Raw genomic sequence first — 22,679 nt, 5'->3', positions numbered from 1 at the left:
TGTTGTGCATAAAGAGAGCAAACTGATAGAATTGTATTCAAAGACAGGTTGAACGTTGTTTGTTAGCAACCATTCATGATTGTGTCCCTAAAGCTCCTCACAATAGTTCAGGAGGAGAACAGATGTTCTGGAGGTTCACATCTTCTACACAGGCCTGGATCAAGAGGACAGTGGCCCCTGGGGGAATATAAAGGCAGTACACTTTGTCCACACAGACACACACACCTCCATCAGCTGTCTCTCTCCTCAGCTCTCTCTCTCCTCCTCAGCTGTCTCTCCTCCTCATGCATATAAAATACTGAACAACATAAAACAACCACCATATTACAATAATATTTACCGGATTGTCTCATTTCATCCTCCTGCCTGGCGTGTGTGGCCAGCAAACACTTCAGGCCACCCCACAGGAAACCGGCTTCTACTTCGGCAAGCAGCCGACTTCCTTTTTAAAGGAAAATGCCCAGGAGAAGAGCGACACCCTGCGGTGTCCTATGCTACAGTAGTATTATGCATGTTTTGTTCTTTTTGAAATGTGAGTTGTTAAAGGTGACTACCTTCAAAAAGTGTAATGGTATAACTTTGGTATACCTAAGTTATAACTTAGGTATAGGTTCTTTTGCTTGTAACATGACATTGTACAATTAAATTTAACATGTTTAATCCCACTGCACTGATACTGTAAAATTCAACATTATTGTTGTTATTTTTAAATTAATCAACCATGAACTACTACAGAGCTCCCTGAATTCAAGTTAGTACATGTAATTTGTATGTGTATGTTATAATTACATGTATGCATTGCAAATGGGTGTCAACATGTCATTACACCTTTTGAAGGTAGTCACCTTTAATAACAAAAAGAAGAACAAAACATACATAATCCTACCATTGGAATGACTACTAATACTTGTATCCCAATTTAAAGTACTGAAAAGCAAAAAAGTGTAATGCCCTTTTTGTGTCACAAGGTCTAGTTTAGAGCCATACCTGTAGATATCACGACATGTTGACACCCATTTGATGCAAAATAACTAAAATGAAAGATAAAAAAGAGATAACTGAAATAGAAATGGCCAATAAGTCACAGAATGGATACATAGACATGTGAGCTGACTAAAAGAACAAAGAAGATGAACAATTTTAAACAAAAATAAACTTAAAAACACATGAAGTGACCAAACTGGAACACAAAATAACATGAAAAGATGCAAAATATTTACAAACAGACAGAAAGACGTAAACTGACCAAAATTAAACACAAAATGACACAAATGAGACACAAAATGATCCAGAAATCTTCAGACTATCCTAACTTACTGTATTCAACATTCTGAAGGTTTTACAGAGGTTTGTTCATAGATCATTTACAGTCTGATTTATAGAACTCCCCCCCCCAAAAAAAAACATACTGAAATGTACAAAAAGATCCAAATGAGATGGAAAATGAGTTTATTCACATATTCATTCAGATTTATGTATATTTCAGTTTCATATATCTGAATTTAATTCGCACAGCTGTGAGCTATTTCCACAGTAGTCAGCTGCATTTTCTATAACTATGAATTCTTGTTAAGATAAAACACCAGATGATGGATCAGATGGTTCCAACATTACAAGGTCAACATTAATTTAATCTGTATTTTAGAGCTCATTTTATTTACTTCACTTGTCTGTATCTAAAATGACACATATTAAGATTGAATTACAGCTCTGAGATAAGAAAACACAAAATCTATGAAGGAAGTGATGCTATTTGTTAATATAAAGAAACCTAAGAACTGTGTGGCTGATAATTAATCTTTGTTTACATTTTGATAAAGTAAAATATTTATTTATTGTCAGTTTGGACAAAAGAGACAAATATTAACATTTAACAGGTGAGAGGGAACTGAACAAGTGAAGGAGTGGTTTGAGACTTTCAGTGACCCAAACAAATACAACACAGTCTAATTTTAGACTAAATAAAGTGAAGATTTGGAGCAAACACTTGAATGTTTTGGAAGCTTCCTGATAGAAACATGTTCAGGTGGTTAAAGGAAAACGTAAGAAGCTGTTAAATGTGATGAGTTTGGACAGAAGTGAAAATTTGTATTAGATCATTAGTATTTGATGCAGCACAGACATGATCCAACAAGAGGGGTTCAGTCTCAGACTGATGTTTGTAAATGTGATCTATTGATTATTGATTCACTCCATATGAACGTCAGAAGTGTTCTTCAACTGGTGTTTGTGGACCAACGGAGCCATCTGGTGGACATTACAGGATCCTACAAACATTCAGAGACACGCAGGTAATGTAAATATCACAGACCAGGAAATAATTTCAGTCGCCGTGTGGAAAGACACACGGACAAAGCGCAGTCTGTCTGTGGGAGAAACCCACTGAAGAACCTCTGTGACATCTGGAGGCAGTGGACGCAGCGACACGCAGGTAAGATCCAGAAGAAGAGCTGAAAACTTTCTGAAAGGGACAATATGCTGAGCTGAGGAAGAAACCATACCCTTTAGTTCCTCATGCAGAAGTGAAGTCTGGAGTTTTAAACAGAAAAACAGTTGATGAATCATTTCTAAATCGGCCTGTAGTTCACAAATAAGCGTCAGTTTAATCAGTGCTAACGTCCTGATGGAGTTTGGTAAAGTTGGAAAGAGATTCACAGATTCGGACTTACGGCATCAATAACTCATGAGATATACGTTGTGAAAACATAAACTATGCCTCTTTCAAATGGTTGTAAGGTAGACAATGTGCTACAAGGTCAGTTTTATCAAAAGTCGCTGTCTTTCAAGCTGCAGAAATAACATTGGCGTCTATGAGCAGCTGGCGGTGTGACGAGTGAACAGGGACCGTCTGCAAATAGCAAAACCGCTGCAATAGCGAAAAGAGACACTACACAAATATTCAATAACTTCACTCTTATAGAGTGTGGAGCCACCAAAATCACTGTAGCCATGAATGGGCTCCTGCTGGTCATACTACAACTCTTGCTTTAGGGAAAAATGAAAAATCTGAATGTTAAGGAATTTTTGGTTTTTTATTATTATTATGTTATCAGTAATATAAAAATATCCCTTGGTATTGTGTGTTGTGCATCAGTCACAGTTGAAGAGGCTGTACACAAGTTAGGCTCTTATCAGATATAAGAGGGTTTTGGTCTGGGGTAAGGATCCAAAACTGTTTCAAAAATAATTCCAGAAAAAACTGTCCATTGTTTTGAATTTGTTTAGTTGTGACAGATTTTTTAACAGATAAAAATGATCACCCACTGTTTTTAGGGACTCAGTTTTATCACATTTGGGTTGTTTATTGCCATATGATGGTGTGTACAATAGTGTTTGTGATTGTTTGTGAAGTTTAAGGATTAATGAGTAAACTAGCTTTGATGGCACTTTTCTTGATCGATGTGGTATATTTTATATAACACACAGGAAAATGGCATAGGGGCATAGTGCACTTGTTTGTCCAAATATATAATTCTGTATAGTAATGGAATTTACAATCAGCAGAACCCATGCTGATCAGACCGACAGGTTTTTTTTTTACTTCCAAGTATTATCTGTACAGTCCTTAACTAGAAAAATATTACTCTCAGTTTAACATTATGGTATAAATAAATCAATTAACACTGAAACTTTGCAAGAAGGTGTCTTATCGTCTTTCTTCTCAGTCATCAGTACTTGAGGTGACAGTGATTACGTTTATATGCAGTCCATAACCCTTTCATAACCGGAATATTAGCAATAACCCAGTTCCGTACGGCCATGTAAACACCCGCAAAAACCCGAATATGCTCATATTCCGGTTTTTAAAAACACGAAGCCTTACTCCTTTTCTAACCCGAATATCTCGTAATATAAACGCGCATCGGAATATCCCCATAGAAAGAAACATTAATTTGCGTTCTGCGCATGTTTCATCCGAAAGGAATCTTGGTCTTTTGAGTACAGCAACTACTTGTATGCCGCATCTGGCGCGCGACCCACCGGAAATACACAAGGAGAGGAAGAAGAAACGGAAAAGACACAATTTGCGTCATGACGTTGACTGTGCGTCCCGGTTTGGATGGGAATATCCCAATTGATTACGCTGATCATGTAAACAGGAGTAACTCTGTCTGTTTAGGCATGTTAACGGGTTATTCCAAATGTTTCAGAAACCGGAATATTGACCTTAACCCGAATATTAATGGCATATAAACGTAGTCAGTCTAAACTGTTTGTTTGGTATATTGTTGTTGTCTGATACTCTCTTTGGTGAGGATTATAAATTCCATTAAGATAAGACGCCTTCTTGCAAAGTTTCAGTGTTAATTGATTCATGGTGATGGACCTGCTAAGAAGTGAACCGGTGTCCTGAAAAGTCCTGAAAACCAGAGTTAAAGCTGAAGTTCCTCCATGAGCTCAGATCCTGCTTGGTAGTCCAGACCTCAGAGCTGTTTTCATGCTTCGACCTTCATTTGGCATCAAGTCTCATGGAAATCAGCATCAGTTTGCTGCTGCTGCATAGAAATCAGCTGATCACAAGTGTCCGTCTAAAAGGACAGAAACAGACTGGAAACAGTGATAAATAGTCACATAGAGCGGTAAGAAATCCAAGAGAATAGCTTTTATTTCTGTCAGGAGAAATGTGGTGAGAAGAATCTTCACAGAAGTTTGTGTTTGGTTGAAAAGTTGCAGAATGAAATGTATGTGGAGTCCATGAGAGACATTTAGTGCAGTAATGAGCTGTTTAGTAGCAGTCAGTGTTTGGTCTGGACTCTGAACAGGCTCAGTATAAAACTATAAAACCTGATATGAGGCTCTGATCCTGGACTCCGGTCTGACTCTGGTCCTGGACTCCGGTCTGACTCTGATCCGGGGGCAGCATGGCTCAGTGGGTAGAGTGGCCGTCTTGTAACTGGAAGGTTGCCAGTTTGATCCTCGGCCTGTTGTGCTCATGTCAAGGTGTCACTGAGCAAGACACTGAACTGCTAATTGCTCCTGGTGAGTTGTGGTTAGCACCTTGCATGGCAGCTTCTGCCATCAGCGTGTGAATGGGTGAATGTGACATATCATGTAAAGTGCTTTATAAATACAACCATTTACATTTTTGATCCTGGACTTGTTCTGTGAAGGATCAGAGTTTATGTTTCTTTGGAGTCTCTGTTAGTCAAAGTGTAATAATGTGGGATCATCTTTGTGTTGTGGTCCAGTGACTGCAGAGTGACTTCCATGAGTAATATTTAACAGACAGCAGTGAGCGCCCCCTGCTGGTTCCCCTCAGTGTTGCTGTCAGAAAGTGTCTTGAAGATGTTTTTTTCTGTACTTTTGGCCTCAGTTTGTCTCATTTTTGTCTTTTTGTGCCATAATTGGTCTCCTATTTGTAGTTTTGTGTCTTAATTAGTTTAATTTTTTAAACATTTTGTGTTTTAATTTGTGCCATTTTGACATTTTGTGTCATTTTTCTCCTGTCATTTTTAGTCGAATTTGTCTCATTTTTCCAGTTTTTCTATTTTGTCTAATTTTTATAGTTTTGTGTTGTTATCATTTCTGTTATAATTAGTTTTTTTTTTTTAGTTCCGTGTATGTTGTCCCATTTATGTTGTTTTGTGTCTTAATTTGTCTAATTGTTTTCATTCTGTCTTAATTTTTCTCCTTTTTACCATTTTTTGTCTCAATTTGTCTCTTTTTTTTAACCATTCTTGTAGTTTTGAGTCTTGTTTTTGTCATTATGTGATGGATCATCATTTGGCATTAACGATGAACCAAGATGGCAGCCAAGTCAACTCCTTGCTTGTGAGGTCTAGGCTTTTATTGTCTTGTAGGATTAACTGCAGTCCTGCTGCTACACAACAACCTCCACCATACCAACAACACAACTGTTCATTAACTGCTGATATTTTCTTTATCAGGGAGCCACGATGACCTCAGAGATGCTCTTGAACATCCTGGAGGATCTGGATGATGATGAGCTCTCCAGATTCCATTGGTTCATGCAGCAGCCCAACAATGTCCAAGGCCTCCCAGCCATCAGAAAGAGTCAGCTACAGACACTAGACAGGTGTAAAACTGTGGATGTGATGGTACAGACTTGCAAAGATCAGGGAGCTGTGCAGATGACCAGGGTGGTTTTACAGAAGATCTCCAGGAATGATCTGCTGCAGAGGTTTCCTGCCAGCAGCTCAGGACCAGAAGGTCAGTGACAGGACAAGAACAACATGATATCATTACAGTCAGAAAGATGCATGATGGTTCTGCTACAGTCTGATAGAGTTCAGGTTCTGCCACAGTCTGATAGAGCTCAGGTTCTGTCAGTTTTTCCTGAGTCCACATTAAAGCTGCTGTCCGGAGTTTGAATCGCAGCGTCTCCCAAAACACTGTTGGTCCCTCCCTCCCTCTGATTTCGCACCTTTATTTGTGCACGTGCGCAGTACATGAGAGGAGTGCCCGGAGTGCTGCAACATCTTGCCTGTTTTGCTGTTTTACCCTCTTCTACATTTAGTACATTTAGTAAATAATAAAGGAATTACGTTAGAATGCTGTATTGAGTCTAACTTGTCCTAATACCAAAATAACATGAATCTGCTAGGACGAACTAGTAAAGTTTCAATATGTGATTACACTCGTGTATCCCTCTCGATGACGTTGTTTATCAAACTTAGTGCATTTACGCGTGTATATGTGTTAGATTGTTTATTTATTTCTATCTAGAGTTCAGAATTGCATGACTCCTCTGACGAAGAGTATGTCCCAGACGCCCCAACATCTTCCTCCAGAGCTCGGGCATCTAAACGAAGCCGTCAGCCGGGCTATGGAGGCCGTGGTCGGGGAGCGACGCGAGCACCCCGAGCCAAAAAACGTCCTGCAGTCTCTTGGCCAGACAAGCCGTGGGATTGGTAACTTTTCTGGAAGTTGCTGATCCCTGATGCTCTCTCCTCCACAAGCAAAACAAATGTGCGCGCGGTTGCGTAGTGCGTAGCTCGCCCACCTCTGCATGGGCTTGCTTGCTGTGTGCGTAAACGTTGATTGACAGCATGACAAAGCTGAAGCTCGAACTTGATTGGTCGGCAGCGACCGGCGCTTTTTGGAATAACATGGGGGTCTGTGAGAGGAAGGCGGAGCTCAGGAATAAATTTTCATATCGCGTTATACTAACTTTATATTATACTATCGAACTAGACTAACACATTTAAGCTTTGTTAAAAAATGATACATAAATTGAAAACAAACGGAAACTCCGGACAGCAGCTTTAAGGTCAGTTCCTCTGTAAAATCTACTGATCAATCCTACTGACTGGATGCTGCCCCCTGCTGTTTAAACCTTGATAGAACACCAAAATTAGTTCTGTATGAGCTGACCTTCTGTGGAAGCAAAGCATGTCCCACCTGTCTTCACCAAATTATGAGGTGATCAGACAGTTTCTGAAGATTCTTCATTCATTCTGTTTAGCTGGGAGTGGTCCTGCAGTTTACAACCAGAGGGAAGCTGATCAATCAGCTCCCAGTAAGGGCAGATACATGTTGTTGAAGCAGCTGCATTTCAAATCACAAACCTTTTAATTTAAATACATGCTACAGTTGACCTCACAAACTATTCACTATGTCCTGCAGTGTTCATACAATTAGAACTTCCTACTTCATAATATGGAGCCTTAAACTGTGACTATCCCAGTCTGTAGTAATGTGGTGTCATCTGACTGTGAGTCTCAGCAGCTCAAACTTATTTCTATTTCCACGACACACTGTTAAGTGCTATGACTGTTCATAGAATGTGGGTCAGAACGGCCAGAAAAACATGTTAGTTTGCGTTCGACAAAATCAGTTTGATTGTGGTCAGACATCTGGGTATTTCTGACATACTACATTTAACATAATATGTACTGGGATGTACGACATCTTTTTCTGTGCTTACCATCTGGCATGTTAGTATGTGGTACTATGTAACATTACGTTCTACTTTTAAACCATCAACAACCTCCCAGTGACCTACTACACTGAAAATGTCAAGTCTTCAGAGGGTTTGGATGGAGCAATAAGGCAGTCATGTTGGCTGACTATTTAAGGGGACACTGTTGCTGCATCCTGGGCTTAGCTCCACCCTGGATGACTGTGGCTGCTTTAAAAAGACAGACATTCTTCCCTCTATAGCAGGATGATGATGAGGTGAAGCCAGAACACTCTGTTCTTCAGAATGGTCTGGATATGCCAGACTAATGTCAGAGGAACATTAGGTTTTACTTTGAAGGAGCAGTTTGGTGTCAGAAAACCAGAGTTAATCAACACCATAAACTCATCAATAAATGTCAACATAAAATCCCTTTTAAGTCTGTTGTAACTGAAATAAATTAAAGCAGTAAGCAGTAGAGAATATAACGTGATCTCTGTCTGTCAGTGCCTGTCAGTGATGTTGGAGAACCTTCAGAGAGCAGAGAACCTTCCTCCTCTCAAACTCAGCCTCCTCTTCCTCAGACTGAAGGTAAAACTGATGGATTGTTTGGTCTGTAAAGAAAGATGGCAGCAGTTCATCATGCCTGAAATGGAAGCTGAGTTTAAGCAGATTGTTTTGTACAACACAGAACAGAGGTTGTCTATGGAGTTGCATGAGGCAGCAGGTTTTAGTGTAGCTGTAGCATAAGTCATTTTTGTGGCTGGTGAACCTCAAATTTAATTTTCTGAATTGGTGCCTATTGTAAGCTAATTTTTTGAGAGCCTTTTGATGGTCAAGAAAACTGTACTCACGACACATTTACTGTCTTCAGTTTCTCTATAGGAAAGACCTACATTTTCAGTGTTATGATGGTCTGTCTCTCTTAATTGCCTTTTCCTCCCCTGTTTTGTAGCAACACACTACTTTCTGCAGTACAATACTGTTCAAATAATGTTCTGGAGGGTGCCATGGTGTGTTCCAACACTACTTTATGCAGACAGAGGGGGTTGGAAGTAATCTAGAAAAGTTGAGACTCCTGTAAGATTTGGTAGCATCAACTTTCAAGACTTGATCAACTTCCATTTCTGCAGAACAGCTTTAAATTGTTAAACCATTTCTGTTCCCTGAAAAAGGCCTTTTTGTATACTTCTGAAATGTACATTATTTTTCAGTTTTGGGGAACCTTGCCTTTTTAAAATCTCTGACAGACCACCACTTGTCTTTGTAGCATTTCAAGCTACTCATTGGACTTGAACTATTTGATTTTCAATGAAAAAATTGATAAATAGTAGTGTACTTTGATAATGGCCCCAGTGAGCCCAGAACAGGGCTGCTGGTCCAGCTCTCTGTTTTTAGGTTCAATTGTCTTCAGTGTCTTTCCCTAATGAGAACTCTAAAAACAGCTTGATCTGGACTTGAGATAACCCACCTACCTTCTGACTGCCTCCATAGTTAACCATCTGGGTTGCCCTTTAGCCGAGTTGCCCTTTCAGTCAGTTTTTTCAGTCAGTTTCATCTAAATGGTCAGGGTAAGTTGCTGCATGTGCAGAGTTTAGGATGAAACCCCCATAAATAAGTTCAGAAAAAGCTCACACACAGTTACCCAACTTTTATGAGCCTCAGGTCTTATAGGTGGCTAAATAGAAATCCTATCTCTTTGCAGTTGCCTGTGTTTTTCCAACAACAGCAGAGGTTTCTGTAGACACTTCTAACACTGTTCCCTTCATGTTTGAGACAGATGAGACTGTTCCGGAACCAGAACCACGTCCCATCAGATATTACCAACAGAAGCTTCAGTCAAACTTCCAGGACACGTTTCTGGTCACAACAGAGGGGTGGGCAGCAGATGAAGAGCGTCTGGTTGATGTCTACACAGAGTTGTACATCACAGCTGGCCGGGATGTGCACGTCAACACACAACATGAGGTAGTACAGATTGACAAGGTGTGGAAGCCATCAGACACAGAGACACAGATCCAACCCAGAGACATTTTCAAGCATCCTTCTGGAAAAGACATACCCGTCAGAACAGTGCTGACCAATGGGATTGCAGGGATTGGAAAAACATTCCTCGTGTGCAAGTTTGTGTTGGACTGGGCCGAAGAAAGAACCAATCAAGACGTGCATCTTATTTTCCCGTTCACTTTCCGTGCTCTGAATTCACTGCAGGGAAAAGAGTTTGGGTTGTCAGAGCTCATTCATGACCGTATCCCAGAAACTAAAGACGTCACAGTGGAGGCTCTGAATTACATCTTTACAGCTCTGCAGTCCTCAGGATCCAGCAGCTACCACAAGAGCAGATTCAAACTGCTGTTTGTGTTTGATGGACTGGACGAGAGTCGCCTTCATCTGGACTTTGATGTCAACAACATTCCCTCCGTGGACGTAACAAAGTCAACGAAAATAGAAATCCTGCTGAGCGGACTAATCAGTGGAAAACTGTTGCGCTCAGCTCGCCTCTGGATAACCACACGACCTGCAGCAGCCAATCAGATCCCTCAAAACCTCGTCAACACTATAACAGAGGTCAGAGGGTTCACCGACCCGCAGAAGGAGGAGTACTTCAGGAAGAGATTCAAGGAGCAGGTCCGCAGCATCATCTTCCACATGAGGAAGTCACGAAGCCTCCACATCATGTGCCACATCCCAGTGTTCTGCTGGATCACTGCTACAGTTCTGGAAGAGCTGCTGAGAACCAGAAAGGGAGGAGATCTGCCCAGAACCCTGACTGAGATGTACGCAGAGTTTCTAAGATTTCAGATTGATCACACAAAAGAAAAGTACGGTTCAGAGAATTGCATTCAGTACATAAAGTCATTAGCAAAACTGGCTTTTGAACAGCTGCACAAGGGCAACCTGATCTTCTGTGAGAAAGATCTGAGAGAAAGTGGCATCGATCTGAGTGAAGCCTCAGTGTACTCAGGAGTGTTCACAGAGATTTTCAAAGCAGAGCGAAGACGGAAAGAGAAAGACAAGATGTTCAGCTTCATCCATCTGAGCGTTCAGGAGTTTCTGGCTGCTCTTCATGTCCACGTGACCTTCATCAACTCTAGAATTAACCTGCTGGAAGAAGAACAACAAACAACCTCCTGGTGGTCAAAACTGTTCAGAGCCAAAGTTGATCCAACAACAGTTTTCTACCAGAGAGCTGTGGACGAGGCTTTACAGAGTCCAAACGGCCACCTGGACTTGTTCCTGCGCTTCCTCCTGGGTCTGTCACTGCCGACCAATCAGAATCTCCTACGAGGCCTGCTGACACAGACAGGAAGTACACACGTGGACAAAATTGTTGGTACCCCTCAGTTAAAGAAGGAAAAACCCACAATTCTCACTGAAATCACTTGAAACTCACAAAAGTAACAATAAATAAAAATTTATTGAAAATTAAATAATCAAAAACAGCCATTACTTTTGAATTGTTGATTAACATAATTATTTAAAAAAAACAAACTAATGAAACAGGCCTGGACAAAAATGATGGTACCTCTATAAAAGATTGAAAACTATTTGACCAGAGTGACATGATTAACTCAGGTGTGTCATTTAATTGACATCACAGGTGTTTCCAAACTCATAATCAGTCAGTCTGCCTATTTAAAGGGAGACAAGTAGTCACCCTGCTGTTTGGTGAAAAGGTGTGTACCACACTGAACATGGACAACAGAAAGCGAAGGAGAGAATTGTCCCAGGACATCCGAAAAAAAATTATAGACAAACATCTTAAAGGTAAAGGCTATAAGACCATCTCTAAACAGCTTGAAGTTCCTGTGACAACAGTGACTCATATTATTCAGAAGTTCAAGACCCACGGGACAGTAGCCAACCTCCCTGGACGTGGCCGCAAGAGGAAAATTGATGACAAATTGAAGAGACGGATCGTTCGAAGTGTATCCAAAGAGCCCAGAGCAACCTCCAAAGAAATTAAAGGTGAACTCCAAGGCCAAGGTACATCAGTGTCAGATCGCACCATTCGTCGTTGTTTGAGCCAAAGTGGACTTCATGGGAGATGACCAAGGAGGACACCACTGCTGAAAAAAACTCATAAAAAAGCGAGACTGGAATTTGCAAAAATGCATGTTGACAAGCCACAAAGCTTCTGGGAGAATGTCCTTTGGACAGATGAGACCAAACTGGAGCTTTTTGGTAAGGCACATCAACTCTATGTTCATAGACTCAAAAACCAAGCATACGAAGAAAAGAACACTGTCCCTACGGTGAAACATGGAGGAGGCTCAGTAATGTTTTGGGGCTGCTTTGCTGCATCTGGCACAGGGGGTCTTGAAAGTGTGCAAGGTACGATGAAATCTGAAGACTATCAAGGCATTCTGGAGAGAAATGTGCTGCCTCGTGTCAGAAAGCTTGGTCTCAGTCGCAGGTCATGGGTCTTCCAACAGGACAACCATCCAAAACACACAGCCAAAAACACCCAAGAATGGCTGAGAGAAAAGCGTTGGACTATTCTAAAGTGGCCTTCTATGAGCCCAGATCTGAATCCCATTGAACATATGTGGAAGGAGCTGAAACATGCCATTTGGAGAAGACACCCATCAAACCTGAGACAACTGGAGCTGTTTGCTCATGAGGAGTGGGCCAAAATACCTGTTGACAGCTGCAGAACGCTCATTGACAAATACAGAAATCGTTTAATTGCAGTGATTGCCTCAAAAGGTTGTGCAACAAAATATTAAGTTATGGGTACCATCATTTTTGTCCAGCCCTATTTCATTAGTTTGTTTTTTTAAATAATTATGTTAATCAACAATTCAAAAGTGATGGCTGATTTTGATTATTTAATTTTCAATAAATTTTTATTTATTGTTACTTTTGTGAGTTTCAAGTGATTTCAGTGAGAATTGTGGGTTTTTCCTTCTTTAACTGAGGGGTACCAACAATTTTGTCCACGTGTGTAGCTCACTGACCAGTCAGAAAACAGTGGAGTACATCAAGAAGAAGATCAGTGAGAATGTGTCTGTAGATAGAAGCATCAATCTGTTCCACTGTCTGAATGAACTGAAGGATGATTCTCGCGTGGAGAAGATCCAACAGTCCCTGAGATCAGCATATCTGTACACATATGAAATGTCTCCTGCTCAGTGGTCAGCTCTAGTCTTCATCTTACTGTCATCAGGAGAACATCTGGATGTGTTTGACCTGAAGAAATACTCTGCTTCAGAAGAGGCTCTTCTGAGGCTGCTGCCAGTGGTCAAAGCCTCCAAGAAAGTTGTGTAAGTAGTTGGAGACTGAAGATCATTTTTTATTTTGCTGCTGTTTGATCAGTATAATCTACTTTTTATCTCTTCAGACTGAGTGGCTGTAATCTGTCAGAGAGAAGCTGTGGAGCTCTGTCCTCAGTCCTCCGCTCCCAGTCCTCCAGTGTGACAGAGCTGGACCTGAGTAACAACAACCTGCAGGATTCAGGAATGGAGAGTCTTTCTGCTGGACTGGAGAGTCCACATTGTAAACTGGAAGCTCTCAGGTCAGGACTCATCAACCTGTTCAACTGATGACCATTTAAAATGTGTATTAGTCAAGATGATCAGAACAGCTCAGGTGGGAGGTTTTCTGTATTTGTATGACTCAGATCAGTTGTGTTACTGACCTTTAGCACTAGTTTCTCTTAATGAGGCCTCTTCCACTACAGGAACTGAACAACCTGGAACCTGCATCACAGAACCAGAACCTGTGAAGTCTTGGTTCCAGGTTCTGTTTTAGTTTCCACTGTCTTCAAAATAGAATGTTTCAGATCGACGTTGATTAAAAACAAAAAAAAGAAACACCAGAACAAACATTTCATGTTCACACTTGGACTTGTTTTATGGCTCTTCTCCAGGTTGTTTTCTCCTGACTCGATCCTTGCCTGTGTTGTTTCTCTTCTCAGATGTTTGTCGCTTTGGAGCAAAGTGTCTGCTAAATGATACTGTAAAATCTTGAGTTTGTTCAACGACTGAACTCAATGCAGTTCACCTGGTGGACAGTTGGACTGTTGTTTCCATTCTTATTTGAGGTTCAGGTCCAATTCCTTCTCACCATTGGAGCCCAAACAGCCACTGAAGCAATGTTGCTTTCTGTCTCCATTGAGAGAAACAGATCCTTAGTTCAGATCCTCTTGATCTACTCTGATGGTCTAGAGAGATTTGTGGTGCTCTCTAAAAATAGTGGTGAGAGGGTGCAGGTAGGAAGGTCTAGGCGCCAAAGAGAAATAGACAGGCTAGTAAAGGAAAGGAGGCAGTTGAAGAAGCAGTGGAAGAAGGCATCAGAAGAAGAAAGGGAGGAAATTAATGTGTTGTAGGGGGGACTGAGAAGCAGGTTAGCAGTACTCAGAATGGCAGAACACCTTAGAGAGAAGAGAAAGAAGAATGTGCAAGGTAAAGTTTTTTTTAGTTTGTGAAAGGCATGTTTAATCAGGAAAAAGGAGGTCAACTTAAGGCAGTGAAGTCAGAGGTTGAAGAGTACTTGAGGTTGACATATTCAGGTTCAGAGGAGAATAGGAACATTGGCCTTCCATCTGATATGCCACCATTAGAGGAAATGAGTCAGGAGATGGATGTTGGCTTACTGAGATGGAGAGAAGTTGTGGAGGTGGTCAGGTGTGCAAAGATTTCGTGGGCCCCAGGGCCTCATGGAATTTCCTACAGTGTCTACAAGAGTTCACTTGACATCTAAAGGATACTGTGGAGACATCTGAGAATAGTCTCGGAGAAACAAAGTATCCTAGAGCATGGTGTAAGACAGGAGATGTTTTCATCCCCAAGGAGAAGGAGTCATCAGACCTCAGCCGGTTTTGGATGATTTCTCTCCTAAATATTGAGGGAAAGATTTTCTTCAGTAGTGTAGCTCAGAGGTTTGCTAGTTATGTAGTGAGGAATGGTCTGATAGATTCTACAGTGCAGAAGGCAGAGATACCAGAATTTTGTGGGTGCTTGGAGCAGATTAGCATGATTTGGCATCAGATTCAGACAGCTAAGAGGGAGAGGAGAGATTTGAATATTGTTTTTTCAGATTTGGCTAATGCATTCAGATCAGTGCCACATAGACTCATTTGGAGTTCCTTTCACTACTTTAAAGTGCCAGAGATGGTTGGTAACCTGGTGAAAGCATATTTCCAGGACATCAGATTATGTGCAAGTACAGGAGATTTTACAACATTCTGGCAAAGATTGGAGGTTGGTCTTATGGCAGGATGTAAAGTTTCATCGTTAGCTTTCACAGTGGCTATGGAGTTAATTATCAGGGCTTCCAAGTGGGTCGTTGGTGGAGAGAGACAGCAGAATGGAATGAGTCTTCCACTATTTAGAGCTTATATAGATGATATGACACTGATAACTATAACAGTAAATGTACAAAGAAGCTGTTAGATAGAATGAATAGGAATCTCAAATGGGTCAGTATGAGGATCAAGTCTAGTAAATCGAGGAGTATTTCGATATACAGAGGGAAAGTAAGTGATAAGAAGTTTTTCAAAGATGGTGGGGAAATTCCTACCATTAGGGAGAAGTCAGTGAAGAGCTTAGGAATGTGGTAGAATTTGGACCTCAATGATAAGGAACAAGTTGTGCCATTAAAAAAGGATGTTGCAGAAGGGCTGGATAGAATAGATAAATCAGAGCTCCCAGGAAAACTGAGGTTGTGCTGTTTGCAGTTTGGTTTATATCCTAGATTAATGTGGCCAGTGTCCATTTATGAAGTTCCATTATCCATGGCAGAGAGAATGGAAAGGCTAGTTAGTTCTTATACTAGGAAATAGTTGGGTGTTCCCAGGTGCTGAAGCAGTGTAGCTTTTTATGTGAAAGGGAAAGTTCAGCTGCCAGTATCCAGTGTAACAGAGGAGTTTAAATGCACCAAGGTTAGGACAGAGCTCTTATTGTCTGGGAGGAAGGACATTTTAGTTAGCAATGTGGTTCTGAATCCTACCAGGGGAGGAAATGGAACCCAAGAGCTGATTTTGATTACTATAATGTGCTATACTTTGGATTATTTTCACATTTAGATAATATTGCAGAGGACTGTCCTCAGTGCTGTTGTATTCTGGATATAGTGGGATGTATTTGTTGTTAAATTCTTTTAAACAGGACAGAAAATACTGAACTTAATGTTTTACTTATTTTTATGTTTGTCTCTTCAGACTGAGTGGCTGTAATCTGTCAGAGAGAAGCTGTGGAGCTCTGTCCTCAGTCCTCAGCTCCCAGTCCTCCAGTGTGACAGAGCTGGACCTGAGTAACAACCTACAGGATTCAGGAGTGAAGAGTCTTTCTGCTGGACTGGAGAGTCCACACTGTAAACTGGAAGCTCTCAGGTCTGGACTCTCATCAACCTGTTCAACTGATGACCATTTAAAATGTGTTTTTATTCCTGATGAGCAGAACAGCTGAGGTGGGAGGTTTTCTGTATTTGTATGACTCAGATCAGTTGTGTTACTGACCTTTAGCACTAGTTTCTCTTAATGAGGCCTCTTCCACTACAGGACCTGAACAACCTGGAACCTGCATCACAGAACCAGAACCTGTAAGAACCTGTGAAGTCTTGGTTCCAGGCTCTGTTTTAGTTTACACTGTTTGACAGAGAGAATAGAATAGAATAGAATAGAATAGAATAGAATAGAATAGAATAGAATAGAATAGAATAGAATAGAAGACAATAGATCTGCTGCTGAACCACAGCAGGAGACCAGGAGGTTTTCTGTGGTCCACCTAAAGAAGTTGGTCTGCAGGTGTTGAGGGAGGTGAGTCTGGTTTACAATCTCTGTTGGGTCTCCAGAAGTTGATGGGAGATCTTCATGGCAGTGTTGGTGGTGGGGGGATTGGCATAAGTTGCAGGCTGCATCTTGTAAGGGGACTCCAAGCCACTGATTTTGAGGATGGTGTTGTTGGGGTGGATGGAGGAGCAGTAATGTGTGAAAAGAAGGTTTTGCATCAGTCTGAGGACAGAAAGCCCTGAGATGTTACAGTGGTCAGGATGAGAGTAGATGAGATCTGGTGCTCCACCTGATGTTCTGAGGTCAGTTTCTCAGGAAGTCCAGCATCCATGGTCACACTGAACTCCTGAAGTCCAGACTGCTCAGTTTCTGGACCAGTTTGTGTGGAGTATTGTGGTAAATGCTGAGTTCACATCCTTCCATGTGTGTTGTTTTGGTCCAGATGTGTCAGGGCTGTGTGGAGAGCTGATCTAATTGGATCCTCTGTTGTTCTGTTTACCTGAAATACACACTGATTGAGGTCAGCAGAGATAGCAGATTTAATATGAAGGAGGATCAGTCTCTGAAACATCTGGTGATGATGGGGGTTACAGCAACTGGGGATAGTTGTTCAGGCAGTTCTCTATGGTTTTCTTGGGGACAGTTGTGGCCCATTTTAGGCAGGTGTGGACTACAGACTGTTGAGGTGAGAGGTTGAAGATGGTGATAAATACTTCTGCTAACTGTTCTGCATCAACCTTAAGAATCCGTCCAGAGACTCCATCTGGACCAGACACTCTCCTCGTGTTTACTCTGTGCAGGGTGGGTCTGTCCTGATGTTGTTCCAGTTTTATGGGTTATTTTTTCTGGTTGTGGAGGATAGATGCTGTTGTCTCTGCTAATTTGGTCAAAGTGAACAAAGAAGAGGTTGAGAGAGTTCTGGAGAGTTCTGTCTGCAGGTTTGTGGCTGTGTAGCTGTCCTTGCAAGCAATGAAAGTCTTCATCTCCTGCCACATTCACATGAAGCTGCTGTTATGAAAAGGTTTCTCTATGTGATGTTTGTATCTGTGTTCTGTCTCTGATGATCCTCTTCAGGCTTCACTGTGTCTCATTGTTGGTTTGATGGTTCATGGTTTGAAGGGGGCTGCACAGTGCAGTAGTGGTTAGCACTTTCGCCTTGCAGCAAGAAGATCCCCGGTTCAAAATCCCGGCCTGGGCCTGGGATCTTTCTGCATGGAGTTTGCATGTTCTCCCTGTGCATGCGTGGGTTTTCTCCGAGTACTCCTTCTTCCTCCCACAGCCCAAAAATATGCTGAGGTTAATTGATTACTGTAAATTGTCTGTAGGTGGGAATGTGAGTGTGATTGTTTGTCTGTATATGTAGCCCTGCAACAGACTAGCGACCTGTCCAGGGTGTCCCCTGCCTTCACCCGAGTCAGCTGGGATAGGGTCTAGCACTCCCCGCGACCCTAGTGAGGATAAAGCGGTGTATAGAGAATGGATGGATGAATTGCTTAAAACACAAGATCGGTGCTCTATCAATAGCTATAAAAGAAAGTTCTTTATAGGACAAATATGTTCCTGTGTATATGTTTGTGTTGGTTTGTGAGTGTAATTGAAAGAGGAATGCTGATGGGATATGAAGCATTATCAGCAGTTGCATGCTGTTGGATGAATAGTGAAATAAGATGCTTTTTTCAGTACTTACAATCGTAAATCTGACTCTTGAGGAGTCAGTGCCTCACCAGCCATGAACCTCACCGCACGTCACTGCCCTGATCCCATCACTCCCAACACTGTCTTCACTGGGCGCAGGACACGTCCCTACCACAGGTGGTTTATGAGGAACTGAGATGTTGAGATGTAAAACACAACAACATACTCAGATACCAGCTGAAGATTTTTGGAAAGACTTCTTGGAACAGCAGCTTCCAGGACTCCAGGTCTGTCAGAAATGATGGAGTGAAGCAGCAGCCCTGCAGGTGAGGACAGTCATCATGACTGTTGATAAGCAGTGTCCTCATGTCCTCTGGTCTGTGGGTAAGGTCAGTCCAGTCTTCCTGCTGCTGATGACTGACTCCCATCAACTGAAGTGTTGGTGAAGGATAGAACATCCATCCCACCTGTGGTGAGGTTCATGGTCTCTCTGCTCTCCCTGAAGAGGAGCTACACCCTCATAGGGACCCTATGAGCCTTTTCAGATGTGAGGCTGTTAAAGGTTGTTGGTTCCTTTCAGACTGTATGGACTGAGAGTCAATCACTGGGCAGCAGAGTGTCTCCTGAGCATGAGAGAGAATGAAGAGTCCAGCTCACTGACGCTATGAGGAGTCCAGACTTCATCAAGAGTGGAGATAAAGAGTTGAAACACATGAGTTTGGAGATCCTTAGTTTGGTTCCAGTGGGATTGATGTGTGAGTGAAAACCAAAGCATGAGTCTCAACAGCACAAGTAGAAGTGAAGGAACCTGAAGAACAAAGACTGGAGATCAGAAGACGTTTGTTCTGGAACAACATCAGAGATGGAACAGAGTCTGACAGTGATTTAATGGCTGCCATCAGCATCAAGTTGACTATTTTTAGGATTGTAAAGATGGAAAAAGTCCAAAGTGTGTGTCCTGATTTGAATCCAACAGACCAACTTTGGGGTATTTTAAAGACAAAAGTAGAACAACACAAACCCTCCAACAAAGAGCAGATGAAGACCTAGTCTCTGAAGATGGAGGAACATCTCTGCAGAAATGTGGTTTCTTCATGCTGAGGAGGATTAAATGTGTCATCAAAAATAAAGGTGGACACAGAAAGTAGTGAAAAAATCCACCATTCTAATGACAGCAATGAAAGATGTACTGACCTTTACTGGATTCATTTCTTGCTGTTTGTATTCTTCATTTAGGAAATCTAAACTGTCACTTTGTTTTTAATCAGATCAAATACTTTATTGCTCAGCTTCAAAGTAATCTGATTACTGTAATGTGCTACATTTTAGATTATTTTCACATTTAAATAATATTGCAGAGGACTGTCCTTAGCGCTGCTGTATTCTGGACATGGTGGGATGTATTTGTTGTTAAATTCACTGCTGTCTTTTCAACAGGACAGAAAATACTGAACTTAATGTTTTACTTTCCTTGTCTTTGTCTCTTCAGACTTAATAACTGTAATCTGTCAGAGAGAAGCTGTGGAGCTCTGTCCTCAGTCCTCAGCTCCCAGTCCTCCAGTGTGACAGAGCTGGACCTGACTCACAACAACCTGCAGGATTCAGGAGTGGAGAGTCTTTCTGCTGGACTGGAGAGTCCACACTGTAAACTGGAAGCTCTCAGGTCAGGACTCACACTTTGAAACTGATGTAATTTCTATCAGTGGATAAACAGCTAACCTGAGTATAATCATTTCTGCTGATGGGATTCATCAAATGAGCTTTTACTGAACTTGTGCAGGACTTTTTCAGGGTTTATTTTTGACATGATTAAATCCCAATGATCATTGTTGAGATTGTTGATTTTCCTGAGACGCATGAAATGTGCAGCAAAATGTATCTGAAAGACAAAGAAGAAAAGAACAAGTGAGAAACATCCATCCAAGTGTTGTCCATCAGGTTTGTGTGTGCAGGCTGTCAGGCTGTCTGGTCACAGAGGAAGGCTGTGCTTCTCTGGCCTCAGCTCTGAGCTTGAAGACCTCAAATCTGAGAGAGCTGGACCTGAGCTACAACCATCCAGGAGACTCAGGAGAGAAGATGCTGAGAGCTAAAGTGGAGGATCCACACTGTAGACTGGAAACTCTCAGGTACAGACAGACAGGCACTCTCAGGTACAGACAGACAGACATACAGTGCCTTGTGAAAGTATTCGGCCCCCTTGAACTTTTCAACCTTTCACCACATTTCAGGCTTCAAACATAAAGATATAAAATTTTAATTTTTTGTCAAGAATCAACAACAAGTGGGACACAATCATGAAGTGGAACGAAATTTATTGGATATTTTAAACTTTTTTAACAAATAAAAACCTGAAAAGTGGGGCGTGCAATATTTTTTGGCCCCCTTGCATTAATACTTTGTAGCACCACCTTTTGCTGCAATTACAGCTGCAAGTCGCTTGGGGTATGTCTGTCAGTTTTGCACATCGAGAGACTGAAATTCTTGCCCATTCTTCCTTGCAAAACAGCTGGAGCTCAGTGAGGTTGGATGGAGAGCGTTTGTGAACAGCAGTCTTCAGCTCTGCCCACAGATTCTCGATTGGATTCAGGTCTGGACTTTGACTTGGCCATTCTAACACCTGGATACGTTTATTTGTGAACCATTCCATTGTAGATTTGGCTTTATGCTTTGGATCATTGTCCTGTTGGAAGATAAATCTCTGTCCCAATCTCAGGTCTTTTGCAGACTCCAACAAGTTTTCTTCCAGAATGCTCCTGTATTTGGCTCCATTCATCTTCCCATCAATTTTAACCATCTTGCCACCATGCCACCCTGTCCCTGCTGAAGAAAAGCAGGCCCAAACCATGAGGCTGCCACCACCATGTTTGACAGTGGGGATGGTGTGTTCAGGGTGATGAGCTGTGTTGCTTTTTCGCCAAACATATCGTTTTGCATTGTGGCCAAAAAGTTGGATTTTGGTTTCATCTGACCAGAGCACCTTCTTCCACATGTTTGGTGTGTCTCCCAGGTGGCTTGTGGCAAACTTCAAACCAGACTTTTTATGGATATCTTTGAGAAATGGCTTTCTTCTTGCCACTCTTCCATAAAGGCCAGATTTGTGCAGTGTACGACTGATTGTTGTCCTATGGACAGACTCTCCCACCTCAGCTGTAGATCTCTGCAGTTCATCTAGAGTGATCATGGGCCTCTTGGCTGCATCTCTGATCAGTCTTCTCCTTGTTCGAGGTGAAAGTTTAGAGGGACGGCCGGGTCTTGGTAGATTTGCAGTGGTCTGATACTCCTTCCATTTCAATATGATTGCTTGCACAGTGCTCCTTGAGATGTTTAAAACTTGGGAAATCTTTTTGTATCCAAATCCGGCTTTAAACTTCTCCACAACAGTATCTCGGACCTGCCTGGTGTGTTTCTTGGTCTTCATGATGCTCTCTGCACTTTAAACAGAACCCTGAGACTATCACAGAGCAGGTGCATTTATACGGAGACTTGATTACACACAGGTGGATTCTATTTATCATCATCAGTCATTTAGGACAACATTGGATCATTCAGAGATCCTCACTGAACTTCTGGAGTGAGTTTGCTGCACTGAAAGTAAAGGGGCCGAATAATATTGCACACCCCACTTTTCAGTTTTTTATTTGTTAAAAAAGTATAAAATATCCAATAAATTTCATTCCACTTCACGATTATGCCCCAATTGTTGTTGATTCTTGACAAAAAATTACAATTTTATTTCTTTGTTTGAAGCCTGAAATGTGGCAAAAGGTTGAAAAGTTCAAGGGGGCCGAATACTTTCACAAGGCACTGTAAAAACATTAAATTCATTTCAATTCAATATTATTTATGTAGCTCCAATTACAGGTCAAAGAACCCATATGTTTGAATCCTCAGAGCAGCCCTAAAGTGACAGTGAGAAGAAAAAGCTCCCTTTTAGCTTGAAGAAACCTTGAGCAGAACCAGGCTGTTTATATGGGGGAACCCATCCGCTGCTGGCCAACAGAATGTTCTTGTCGCTGTAATAAAACTTTGTGGTCGATTGTGTCAAATGCTGCACTAACATCCAACAAAACAAGTGCAGAAACCAGTCTATTATCTGATGCTATGAGACGGTCATTAGTGACTTTCACTAGAGCTGTTTCTGTGCTATGATGCACTCTGAAGCCTGACTGAAACTCTTCAAACAAGCTATTCCTTTGTAAATGTTCACATAATTGATTTGCAAGAGTTCTTTCCAGAATTTTAGATAGAAATGGGAGGTTGGATATTGGTCTATAGTTAGCTAAAACATTTGGATCTAGAGTAGGCTTTTTAAGTAAAGGTTTGAGTCCAGCAACCTTAAAAGCCTGTGGTACATAGCCTGTTCAAAGAATTTACACACGTGGACAAAATTGTTGGTACCCCTCAGTTAAAGAAGGAAAAACCCACAATTCTCACTGAAATCACTTGAAA

General features: G+C 41.6%; 1 protein-coding gene across 1 annotated transcript; it reads left to right on the top strand.

Moving 5' to 3' along the window:
- Window positions 1–2,276: 2,276 nt before the first annotated feature.
- Window positions 2,277–22,137, top strand: LOC127531912 (NACHT, LRR and PYD domains-containing protein 12-like). The gene is made up of 10 exons (XM_051942323.1): window positions 2,277–2,431; window positions 5,889–6,171; window positions 8,369–8,452; window positions 9,642–11,179; window positions 12,794–13,128; window positions 13,206–13,379; window positions 16,026–16,196; window positions 19,720–19,893; window positions 20,183–20,356; window positions 22,122–22,137. The coding sequence occupies exons 2-10, from the start codon at window positions 5,898–5,900 to the stop codon at window positions 22,135–22,137; spliced, it is 2,940 nt and encodes a 979-aa protein (XP_051798283.1). The 5' UTR covers window positions 2,277–2,431; window positions 5,889–5,897.
- Window positions 22,138–22,679: the final 542 nt, after the last annotated feature.

The sequence above is a fragment of the Acanthochromis polyacanthus genome, chromosome 22 (genome assembly GCF_021347895.1).
Source record: "Acanthochromis polyacanthus isolate Apoly-LR-REF ecotype Palm Island chromosome 22, KAUST_Apoly_ChrSc, whole genome shotgun sequence".
In the NCBI taxonomy this organism is placed as follows: domain Eukaryota; kingdom Metazoa; phylum Chordata; class Actinopteri; family Pomacentridae; genus Acanthochromis; species Acanthochromis polyacanthus.
Note: the sequence above shows the minus strand (reverse complement) of the source record. Positions and strands in the feature narration are given on the sequence as shown.

Excerpts from the sequence above, each read along its gene's own strand:
- LOC127531912 (XM_051942323.1), top strand. The coding sequence starts at position 5,898 with ATGACCTCAGAGATGCTCTTGAACATCCTGGAGGATCTGGATGATGAT. Across the intron at positions 11,180-12,793 it reads CACAGACAGGAAGTACACAC|AATTTTGTCCACGTGTGTAG; the intron begins GTGGACAAAATT and ends AGGGGTACCAAC. Across the intron at positions 16,197-19,719 it reads TGTAAACTGGAAGCTCTCAG|ACTTAATAACTGTAATCTGT; the intron begins GTCTGGACTCTC and ends TTGTCTCTTCAG.